At 43.7% G+C, this 12,346-nt stretch overlaps 1 protein-coding gene across 1 annotated transcript in view; it reads right to left on the bottom strand.

Moving 5' to 3' along the window:
• The window catches only part of CLCN1 (chloride voltage-gated channel 1), a 74,057-nt gene that overhangs the window by 40,145 nt on the left and 21,566 nt on the right, over positions 1-12,346 (bottom strand). Inside the window, exon 2 of the mRNA XM_075751897.1 lies at positions 3,325-3,556. Coding sequence (XP_075608012.1) covers positions 3,325-3,556 — 232 coding nt within the window. The remainder of the gene's footprint in view (positions 1-3,324; positions 3,557-12,346) is intronic.

Genomic DNA, 12,346 nt, shown 5'->3' with positions numbered 1-12,346 from the left:
CTCAGCACTTGCATAAAACTGCCCCCCTCTCACAGTCCAAAGCCTAAGCTATTTCCCATGCCATTCAGACTGAACAATATGCTCTCCACAGCATATGTCAGTCCTGAAATCCCTTGCTCCAGCACTGCCAGTGCATACTGCTTTTAATGTGCTGCTTCTGGCCCTTGAGGCAGCCTTGGGCTCTACAGCTCATCCCTCTCACTCCTGCCTTGTAGCCATCCTGCTCTTCCTAAAATGATCTCCCTTAGGGGTTTTTTTTTCTGATGGATCACAAAAGAATAGCCATATTTGGTCTCAAAGGTGAAACCTCCCAAAACTCCACAAGTAAATTTAAATGTCAGTAAAAAGTCTGTGCTCAACTGCTTAGACATAGAGCCAATCAGGGACATGTGAGGGGTGGGGGGCAGCAACAAAATAATCGTTCTTCCTGAAGAACAGAAGGCAAAGGGGACATCTAACACCTGAAGGGAGAGAGGGCTTGGGGAGAAACATCAGAGCAAGACTTCTCAGAGGGGCACAGTGAAGGACAAAAGGAGGAAGGTAGAAATTGCAAGAAAGGGAAGTCCATGCAAAAAGAAAACATATCCCCATCCACACTCTCTTGAGGGTGGTTTAGCACAGAAACAGATGCTCAGAGGGGCTGGGGAACCTTCAGTCTTGGAGATGTTCAGGACATGCCTGGACAAGGCCCTGGACAACCTGACCTAGCTTTGGAGTCAGCCCTGCTGTGAGCAGGGTCTTGGGCTGGAGACCTCCAGAGGCCTCTCCCACCTACATCTTTCTGTGAGTCTGTTATCCTATATTACTGCATTGCCTAATTACTTATTACACATCCCTCCCACTACACCCATCTGTATATTGCCGAGTGAGCTCTCTGCCACGAACACCCTTTCTACAGTCACGAACAACACAGCTTCTAAACACCTCACCAGCTGTAGCTGCTTTCTCATGCAGAAAGAAAACAATACAAACCCCTACAGTGTATGAAAATGTATGTTTTTATCAATGTTTATCATCTGTCAAATGTATACTATCTGTTATCTTAACTGTCCAGATTTACGTATATATAACTATTATTATCCTACTACTATTATTATTTTATTATATATGAAACACTCTATGTTTTTTTGACCACCAGTTATCTGAAGGTCCCAGACTAAAGACCAAGATTTCACTGTTCTGGGGCCTATGTAAACCCAGTCAAGTCACAGAGCCAATCTGAAATAGCTTCCAACCTACATATAAACCAGATGGCAACAGCTAGCAAAAGAAAAGGGCACAACAAAATCAGAATCTCTCTCTGCCAACTATTTTCTCACATGACAGTGGGGAAAGAAATCTTAATGGTTACTCTGCAGGGAAACGAATGAAAACGTGTGCAGCAGGTTGTTTTTCATGCTAATAACATAAGTGTGCATATTTGTGCAAGGTGTACTTTAGCATGTATATTTATACTTTATCCGCATGTGCATGAAGGGCTAGCAAAATACACATACAGCAAGCCCGGTTTTGTTAGAATATGTCTGCATACAAAGTTTTATACATAAACGTACATGTACATGTGTATGTGATTGTTTATATAAAGTGTTTCTAGGGCATATCTTTCAGTAAATCTATAAATACATCTGTCTAGTTTTTAGACTGCAAATTGTGGTCACAAATGCATGCTTGCTTGGGGACATACCTGCCTGAAGATATGCATGGGAATGCATTTGATGGCCTGCTTGTTCGTGGGTGAGGTTATCTATCTATTGACCAGCATGCCTCTGGACTGGAGAACAAAGGCACTCCAGTGCCAGGTAGCAAGAGCACGGAGGTGGGTTGTATTGAAGCACTGTGTCACCTGCACCTACTTGTAGGAGTGGTTTTAGATGCGTGGGACTAGCATATCAGGTGGATACATGTGAACTGCGATGTTCTTGTGCATGGATGTGCTTTACTGGAGAAACAGCTTGCATCCCGCAGCTCCCTCCCACCCCTAACTCACTAACGGTTCCTGTAGCATAGGGTGCATTTCCTTAACCCACCTCAGCCCTCCACCTCTCCATTCCGTCCCACCCCGTGCTCACCCTGTTAGCCTGACTGCTACAGCCAAACCATTGCCTTGCGTTAGTGTAAATAAAGCATAAATTGCTCCAGTCAGGCCTCTGTCCAGACATCTTCTGTTTTGGGCTGCTGCTTCCAAATCAGATGGGGAGTGGTTTTGGAAGAGTTTAATGTAGGAGACATTTGCAAACTCTCAGATGTTTTACTTTCAGAAGAGAAATTCCTGAATATGGCCATGGAACTGATTCTCTAATCTTTTGCAATGTGGCACATATAATCCTCATCGGGATGCTTATCTACTGGAAGAGATTTTCTTGGTGGCAAATGCGGCTTTTTTCCTATCACTAAATCACAAAAGTCTTCAGGAGATGATTCATGCATCCCCCTCTGTCAATTCCCAATCATTCCCCTAAGTATTCATGTAAGGGGATTTGTATTTATGTAAGGAGAAACATCCACTCTGTATGAATTTCACATTCACATGCTCTCGTCCTCATCATTTGACTGGATCCTTCATTGCTCTAAACCCCTCTTATGTCAGTTTAGTTTGAGCAGAGTGGTAGGAAATAAGACACCAGGACTCTGCTGTAAAACCTCCCCTTTGCAGGAGGCTGTCCCAAAAGGAGAGGTAGAGGAGATAAAGAGGATTATGGAATAAGAAGCCATAACCAGCATAGAGCTATGTCCCAGATATTTTTCTGAACCCCTGCTTGTATGAACCAAAGCAAGAGTCAGGTCAAGTTTAAGCTTAGCTCCCCTAACAGTTACAAAACTATCACTATACATATATGGGTTTATTACCATGAAGTGCTTTTTGGTCAGAGAAAAGTCAGAACAGAGCTCTGCATGACTTCATCTACACAGCTGTGCAGATAGATACCCATCTATATACATCACTGTTCTCTGGTTTTATTCACTCTTCTGCTCTTCTTAATATCACTATGCAGCTGAAGGCAGCTGCAGTTTCTCTTTGCTGTTACAAATACATTGATGGCCTGGTTGATTTTCCCCATCCCAGCTTGTCCATTCTATTTCTCTTTGTGTCCATGGCAGGTGAAAATGATCCCTGACTCTAAATGCAGTTAGCACTCCTGGATGTAAGTACAACCACAAAAGTTCAATGCCTGACCTGGGAGTCAGCAAGCGAAGGGGAGAGTTGGTAGGATTGGGAATGGACAGAGGTCTGTGCTCTACCAGCACCATTCTGGGAGCGCCAAGAGCCTATGTGATCCCAGGGAGACCTGTGCTGCCACAAACGCCCCAGTTCTCCAGCCCTACCTGTGGGTAGCTGAGGGAGTTCTCCAGGTAGTGCAGGTCGTCCCCTGTCCCCCCGGCCTCGCGTCCTGCCTCCAAAGGTATCCCGTAATGGGTGCATTTCTCAAAGCAGACATAGTTGTATTGCGGTGTGCCCCCCCACAAAGCTGACTTCGATCTGGGTTCCTGCGTCATGGTGTCTGAGGTCTCCATGCCTCTACTCTTCCTCGCGCTCAGTTGTAATGGAGCAGCCGCTCTGGGCCTTACCTAGAACCACCTCATATTCTGGCCCAGAGCATGGCCTCCGCACTTTCTTCTGCTCCCTCCTTCCTTTCTTTCTCTCCTCAGACCACTCCGAGCTGTCCTGTTCCTGCACTTGCTTTCTCTCTGCCCCTCCTCCTCCTTGTGCCTCTCTCACTTTCTCCCCTTCCTGCCCAAAGGCAGCAATTGCAGGGTTTAACTATATTTATAGCAACCTTCGTCTGCCACATGATTCCCCAGCACCATGTCTGATCTCAGCAAAAGGCACTAACTCTGCTGGGATTGAATATCAGGTGTGGGCAAGAGGGGAACTCCTGAAGGAGAGGAAAGGAGGGGTGTGGGGGGGAGGAAAGAAGGCGGTAAGATAGCCAGAGTTAGAAGCACAGAGTCAGAACGCAGACAGGAGGAAGCAGAAATGATTATGCAGGAGATCTCTTCTTTCACATCTCCCCATCCTGAGCAAGCCATGTTTGCAATGAGAATAAAATTCAGTGGGCATCTTTGTTCTCTCCCCAGATACCAGGTGTCGAAAAGACAATCATAAAGATGCCAGCAACTATGGTGAGATAGAACAAGATGGGTGCACACTCAGTGTCCCAAGACAATTTTTCTAAGTTCGTAGTCCACAAGAGAAACAGTGAGCCCTAATGGGGAAGTCAGGCATCCCTGTAAACTGCTGAGTATTACAGCCTTCCCTTGTGCCCCTATGGGGAATACTTTACACTTTTGGAGAATGTCACCAAACTGTGAGTATTAAATTATGGGTATATGCCGAAATCTATTCTTCTTGATGCTCACTTTTCCACAGGCTAGAGCGTTCAACAGCTTCTCCTCTCCACTTTGCTGCTTGTTCCTCAGCCAGGCAAAAAAGCAATGAGCTCAGCCAACACCAGTGAGTGCACAGCCAATGACAGGAATGAGAAGCATGTTCCAGGAACAAGGTCTAGAGACACCTCCCAGCACTGTCAGTGTGCTGCCTGTAACCATATGTCTTTTGATAGCTATTAATCAACAAAGAGCAGTGAGTTCAAGATCCCAGAAATTGTGTACAAGAAGACCCCACATGCCTCAAACACAGTCACTAAAGAGCTGCTGTTAACTCCTTCTTCCTTCTCTTGTACACTATGACCTCTCCAGAATAATGGTTTCCAAGCTTCTCACACTGCAGGATAAGAGATTTACAGGGAGGGTGGGGAAGACAGAGAGGCAAAACACCCTTCTTTTGGGTCCAGAACAGTACTCATTATTTCATTTTGCAGACCCCTGTAAAACATTTCTCCCAGAGGCTTGTTTTGCTTTTTCTCAGTCTGCATGATCCTCAAGAGTGGGGTACAAAGAAAGTCTCCAAGAGGAAGACACGCTTGATTTCCTCCATAAACCAACTCCCCACTTCCTCCAATGTTTCTGCTAACAATATCCACATGGATATCCATTAGCAATAATATCCATATGGATATTGTTAGTCTATACAAGCCACACCTGGTGGCAGGCCAGGCAAGCTCTAAATATTTACAAAAGCAATATCAGTGCTGCCTCAAAACATATAGGCTCATCTGTTTCATTCTTACTTTACTGTTGATAGGCAATGTTTCCAGCAGGAAGACTGTGGCCTGTCAGTAGGACAAAACTTGTTATGAACTACCCTAAAGAAGAGTTTCTAAGTGACTGTGTCTAGGAAATCAGAGAAGAACATTTGGATACCCTCATAGATTTCCATCATGAAGGCATTAACTGCTCCCAACCTATTGAGATGCTTTTGGAAGACCAATGTCAGTATGGCTTACATAAAAAATTATGCATAGCATACACTCTATAGTGTATAAAATATAAAAAAACTGTACAGAATACAAGTGTACATCATATATAGAAAACCTAAAGACCAACTACAGTAAGCCCCAGCAAACATCAAAGCTGTAATACAGCACCAGATCTTCAGTACTATTACATTTACTGGAGGAGAACACTCATCACAGCCACTGGAGAAAACTAATGGGAACCTTTACCCAAAGGTGCACTCTTTTAGCTCTTGTTTTTCAAAAGGCACAGGAATATCACTCCAGAAATTACTTCAGTGTATATATATGTATATATAAACCCCTACTGCCAGCTAATCAAACTCTACTGTCTGTCTTGTACGATCCTGTTGTGGAATTTCCATGGAAAATGATTATATAATTATAGTCTAAAATAAGATGATCCTACTCTCAAAGGTTTTTTCCAAGAACTATCCCTCTCAGCATCCAAACTGGCCCCAGCCTCAGTTACCTCATCAATAAAGCATGAAGGACCCCAAGGCCAACATTCACCAAATGGCTCTAGATGCTACTCAAACAAGAAACTTTTACTATCTTCATGAGGATGACAGCCCACAAAACCCCTGCACCCTCACTTGTACTTTCCACAATGTAATACACCTCATCCAGTGCACCAAATGACAGACTGATAAGTATACAGGTGAAACTGAACAATCATTATGCACACAGTGGTGCATGTGTACGCTCTAGCTCTAAGGACATCTGCAGCTAAGAACCTAGCATTTATAATTCCCAGTGGGAGAGCATTTCTCACCAAACAATCTTTCTACCTCTGATCTCTGTACCCAGATAATATCTACCAAGGAAAAGACTGAAAACTGAAATTCACCATTCCAGTGCATGACAAAATACATGCCATCTGTAGAAGATACTGGATTTATGTCACATTATTTCCTGTGTCCTGAACACTAATCTTATCATGCTCCACAGCTTATAAATCACCCCTCTCACTCTTTCCCCTAGGAGGAAAGCACTTTGTCAGCTCTCTAGGCACTATTAACATTCTCTCTATTCCATAAGGTGCCAATACTCTTTTGTCACAGCCTCACTGACACTAGTCTAGTTAAATTCAGAGCAGCTATTCTCAACTTGTATTTGCTTGGAGATCTGCTGCTTCTATTTCAGACTCAAAGAAGAACTTGTAAACCCGACAGCTTGTCCACTTTTTCCAGTTGGCACAGCTGACCTAATGAAAGGTATTGTTCCAGCTCTACCCATTGTCTTGTCCATGTTTTCAGATCAGCAGAGTCCCAAAAGTATAGAATACTGAGCATACTCTGAAAAGATCTGTCCTTCTGCACTGCTGCTGCCCAGCAACTGCTGTCAAATCTCCCCATCACATTTCCTGACACAGTTATACATTACAAATATATTATATATTTTATATATATTATATATATAATATTATATATCATATAATATCTTATATATTTTCTTTATTGCTCATCTGTCCTGCTTTTTACTCCCAAGGCCTAGCTCTGCCCTTCTACCAAGACACAGCAATGTGGTACTGCTGTTGCTTGAGAGGTTACCAACAGACTCAGAGGACTAGCACAGAAGTGGAGGAAGATGTAAAAAAAGAGGAAGATGTCAGTGCCATCTTGCACTAGTCACAAACACAGATGACCCATATGTATGGCTTGACTCCTCAGGTGCACCTAAGCCTATTGAAATGGCTCACAAATGTTTCTAGACTGCCCCACTGCACAGAAGAGGGAAGCTATACAACCTGCTCATCACCAGTTTTTTCTTTGCGTATTACAGGCCCTAGATGGACTCCAAACTGTGTTTCTGTGGCACTTCCTTCGAGCAGGACATCTTCATGACAGATGAAACCACAGCTACAGCCCAAATTAGGGTCTTAGGTGAGGAAAAAGAAAGGAATAGAAGTTAGAAGACTTCTCACCCAAGATGGGTCTCCTCCAGTCAGCCATCTTTCTTTCTCCCTCCTCTTCCCAGTATTCTCTCAGGTCTCCCTTTCTTTGCCTTTATTTTTTTTCTCCTGAATGCTTTTCAGGATGCAGAAATATAACTCCTGTCCTTCCCATCCTACTGCCTTCATAGTGAAGGCTCTGATAATATGTGGGGAGGGATGACTGAAGTCTCGCACTTCTCTCACCGTCCTGCCCCAGGAGACTTATCACCTGAACTCCCAGTGCTGTAAATCAACAGTGACAAGCTTAATGTTGTTCCCTGTGCCCTGCCCATGCAATTATCAAACATACTAATTTCTGAGCCTTCTGCTTATACTTGAGCTTTTTTTGTTTGTTTGTTTCTCTAGCAGATGATTCTAAAAGATCTAGACCATTTTGTGACGTCACTGTATAGAAACCTTATGGCCCACCACCAGAGTGCAGCCTCCCCTGGAATGAAACAGAATGCCTATTTTTCAGCTGCCACCGGTACTGCATACCCAGACATTATAGCAGATGGTGATGCACAGCCTTCTACCATCCCAGACTGAAAGGAGTTGAATTTGTGGAGGTAGAGTTATTGTTACTTAGAACCATGCATGCAGAATAGAAAAGCAGCCACTCAAGAATAAAGAAAAAATAATATTCTGTGCTTAAAAGAACTCAATCCAAGAAGCTCATAAGGCTGTGAAGGAGATAATGTAAAAGATATAGGCTATGAGACAAAAGAAACTGTAAAGGTGAACAGGGAATGGGGGGAGGGGGAAGAGTTTTGAAGGAGGAAGAGGAGAAAGGCGACAAAAGGAGGACTGCTTAACAGTAACAGAGACTCTAAGAGATAAACAGAGGCAATAAGAGACAAAGAAAGCACAGAAGGACACGAGGGGATGAGATGCAGGACAGGAAGAAGTCACAGCAAGTATACTTTGCCTCCAGCAATAGCTTCAGATGGAGCAAAAAAGAGTGAAAAGGCAGGAAAAAGACTTCAGTAGACATAAGATAATGCAATGTGTTGTAGATGAGAGCAAGGTGCTTGAATGGGACATTTTATTAGACAAGATATCCATGGAGGCTTCAAAGAGCTACAGGAGGCAATTGGAGCTCTGGGAGAGAAAAAATGCTGTGAAAAGGGTTAGGAAGAGGGAGGGAGACTGGGAGAACAGACAGCTTTTATAGTGAAAGAAATAGACTGTGGGCTAAGGCTTGAACAGTAGCAAAAGACAGAAATTTAAGCTGTGCAGAGAAACATGGCAAGCAAGGCTGAATATGGAGAGATGATGACAGAGAGCTCTCAGAGAACACTGGAAAGAAGGGTTGAGTTCACAGTAAAAAGTCGAAAGAAAAAGTCCAGAAAGTTTAAGGGCTTTCATCATGGAGAAATAACAAGGTAATATGATGATATTCAAGAGGACATGTACTGACTAATACTGGACTGAATAGAGCAGAATTGACAGAAAAAGGGCAGATTTTGAGAATCATCAGCTTTTGATAAATAAAGTACGGCGATGATGTTATCAGAGGAGAGGCAGAGTGGAAAAAAAAATAGATCTCACAATTGAAAGCAGATAAATACTTACAGGAACACAGGGACATGAAGGAGTCGTTGAAGTAGATGTTAGAATAGATGAACTTGGAAGGAAACTTGAACAGATCATGATATGACATGATGACATTGTGGTATGACATGATATGACATTATGATATGCCATGACTTGGCAAAAATCAAATGAGCTTTAAAGGGGCAGGGTTATGTCCCAGTTCCAGAAACAATCCAACCGTAACAGTCTGCACAGAGCACTTTGTGAATTCACCCCAAAATCAAATGAAACAAAGCCATATCTATGTTGATGCTGATACTTAAGGTAAATTACTTGTTCATTTGAGGTTGTCTTATCTTACATCACAGTGTGGTCACAGTTTGGAACTGAAAGCAAAAAGAATAAGGAAACTTAAACAAACCCAGCAGCAAGAGCAAGACACAGAAAATCAGATGAAAGAGAAGACAGCAAAATTAGGTTTTATAAATGGATCCAAATTAATCTAGAACTTTAAGGTGGATCTGACTAAATGTCCTGGTGAGCTCTCTGGTCAAGACCAGCAGGCTTCAAAACTCAAAATAGAATAGTCTTTACTAGAATTAAAATAAGATTATTTGATTTTTTTAAAATAAAAAAAACTTCAAGCATATAAGTCAGGAAGCACAGATATAAATACATAGTTTATACACAGCTCTCCCCCACCCACTGTGACCTTGGTTGCAATTAACTTGGTGACCTTCTGAGCTGTTAAAATTTTGTGTTTACACTCCATTGCCTAGGAGATTGTTTCCTCACCTCCACAGCTTGGATGGCTCCTCCCCTACAGCTGCCCCTCTTCTTAAATTGCAACCCTCAATTCCCTCAGTGACTCTCTACCCTACAGCACCCTGTAGACTCTATTAAATAATTTATTCCTTGCATATGCTCAATGGCTTTCCAAAGGAAGAGGTGTCTTTCTTACTGGTAGGATAGAGATCTGATTGTCTTGTCTTAGAATAAACTGACAACAAATCAAATAGGCAGAGGGTATATACAACTATCAAAAAGTTAAAGTAAAAAAACCCACAAAAATTAAAATTAGACTGCTGAGAGACATTTTTATAACTGTATTATACATCCAAAGTCAGTAAGACCTAGCAAACACTCAGTGAACTGCTTGAAGTGGGTTCAGTGGATTTCTTATTTTCTAGGAGAATAATGTTGCATCACAAACATTCTCTGAAGTAATCAGCTTGAAGACTTTTTTTAGCAAAAGAGACTAAGGAACACCTAAGAAGTACAGATTCATCCCTAGTGATCAAAACATATTAGGGATGCTTCTAAGCTTGTGAATTTGTTATTACTCCAGGACAGAGATCTACAGACTCTGGGAAATTGCTCTTTACCTGTGTATCTAGATGGTGAGCTCTGATTCCAAATGGTGAATGCTCCCTATTAAGTCACCTGCACCATGACCTGTATTTTGTTGTCAGCTAAAACCATCCTTGAATGATGGTAGGCAGTGCATGGTAGATAATTTGTGCCTTTCTTCCCCTCCTCCCTGTAGATTGCTTGTTGCACAGGTAAAATTAACAATTGCACATTCAATCTGTCAATCATGCAATTACACAACAGCATGACTGACATCATAGGGGTGGAAAGAAAATGCAGTGATGAGCAGTGTAGAACTGGGCGGCACAGGATATGCTAGGGCTCCTGGTTTTGTATTGGACTTGGCTGTAAGCCATGGCCAGCTAGGAACAAATGTGGTCATAGCTGAAAAGTTCAGGAGTTTCCTTATTGTGTTGGTTTTGCATGGCAAGGTTTTGGTAGCGGGGGGGGGGGGGCTACAGGGGTGGCTTCTGTGAGAAGCTGCTAGAAGCTTCCCCTGTGTCTGATAGAGCCAATGCCAGCCGGCTCCAAGACAGACCTGCCGCTGGCCAAGGCCAAGCCAATCAGCGCCTCTGTGATAACATATTTAAGAAAGAGAAAAAACAGTTAGAGGGCGCTTTTTGCAGCCAGAGAGAGGAGTGAGAAGATGTAAGAACATCTTCAGACACCAAGGTCAGTGCAGAAGGAGGGGGAGGAGGTGCTCCAGGCGCCAGAGCAGAGATCCCCCTGCAGGCCCTGGAGAAGACCATGGTGAAGCAGGCTGTCCCTCTGCAGCCCATGGAGGAAGGATGAGGGGGTGTAGCGATTCCACCTGCAGCCCGTGGAGGACCCCACGCTGGAGCAGGTGGAGACACCTGAAGGAGGCTGTGATCCCGTGGGAAGCCCGTGCTGGAGCAAGCTCCTGGCAGGACTTGTGGATCCGTGGAGAGAGGAGCCCACGCCAGAGCAGGTTTGCTGACAGGACTTGTGACCCCGTGGGGGATCCACGCTGGAGCAGTTTGCTCCTGAAGGTCTGCACCCCATGGAGGAGACTCACGTTGGAGAAGGTCGTGAAGGACTGTCTCCCATGAGAGGGACCCCACGCTGGAGTGGGGGAACGATGAGAGGAGTCCTCCCCCTGAGGATGAAGAAGCGGCAGAAACACCGTGTGATGAACTGACCATAACCCCCATTCCCCGTCCCCCTGTGCCGCTGAGGGGGGGGGCGGAGGTTGAAGCCGGGAGTGAAGTTGAGCCCGGGAAGATGGGAGGGGTGGGGGGAGGTGTTTTAAGATTTGGTTTTATTTCTCATTCCTCTACTCTGTTTTGCTTAGTAATAAATAAGATGAATTCCCTCTCTAAGTTCGGTCTGTTTTGCTCGTGATGATAATTAGAGAATGACCTCTCCCTGTCCTTATCTCGACCCATAAGTTTTTTTTTTTAGTTATACCTTTTCTCCCCTGTCTAGAGAAGGAGGGGAGTGATAGAGCGGCTCTGGTGGACACCTGGCCCCCAGCCAGGGTTGACCCACCACACTTATGAAGTAAAATTATCAGGACTGAGATGAAAAGGGAGGGTTTCAAGGACATGTTAGGGATATGCTTGAGCTGGGGTTGGGCGAGAAGAAAGGACTTTGAGTATGGACAGATATCTCCAGGAGGCCATGGCTAGGATTACAGGTATGCAAGGAAAGAAATAATTTCTTTCGTTTTCCTGATACATCTTCAACTTTCAAATGCTGGATAAGTCACTTCTTTGAGGCCCTAGAATCTATTGATCTCTCTGAGACGGTGATCACACTACTGGTTTAGGGGGCTTAAGGAGCAGACTGGTTGAAAAGGACGGTCCTAATTTGTTATGTACTGGAACTAGCGATCAAGAAGCTTGATGCAACAAAAAATTAATTTTCAGCCAGCTCAGCTCTCCATTCCAGCTGATGCATGGCCACATGAATGTTAGAAAAGAAGGGGGCAGGAACTCACCTAGAAATAAGGAAAGGGACTGTCTTTTCTGATTGCAGCAGAGACATAAGCAACCATAAACCTCTTCTCAGTATCACTTGCTTACATTTCAAACTTTCACCATTATTAGAGCAAATACTATAAACTGCTTTCATGAACTCCATGGTCGCCAAGTACTAATTGCTGGCTATACTAATGTGTCCTGTCCTC

Source organism: Balearica regulorum, chromosome 1 (assembly GCF_011004875.1).
Source record: "Balearica regulorum gibbericeps isolate bBalReg1 chromosome 1, bBalReg1.pri, whole genome shotgun sequence".
In the NCBI taxonomy this organism is placed as follows: Eukaryota; Metazoa; Chordata; class Aves; order Gruiformes; family Gruidae; genus Balearica; species Balearica regulorum.
This window is presented reverse-complemented; position numbering and strand designations above follow the sequence as displayed.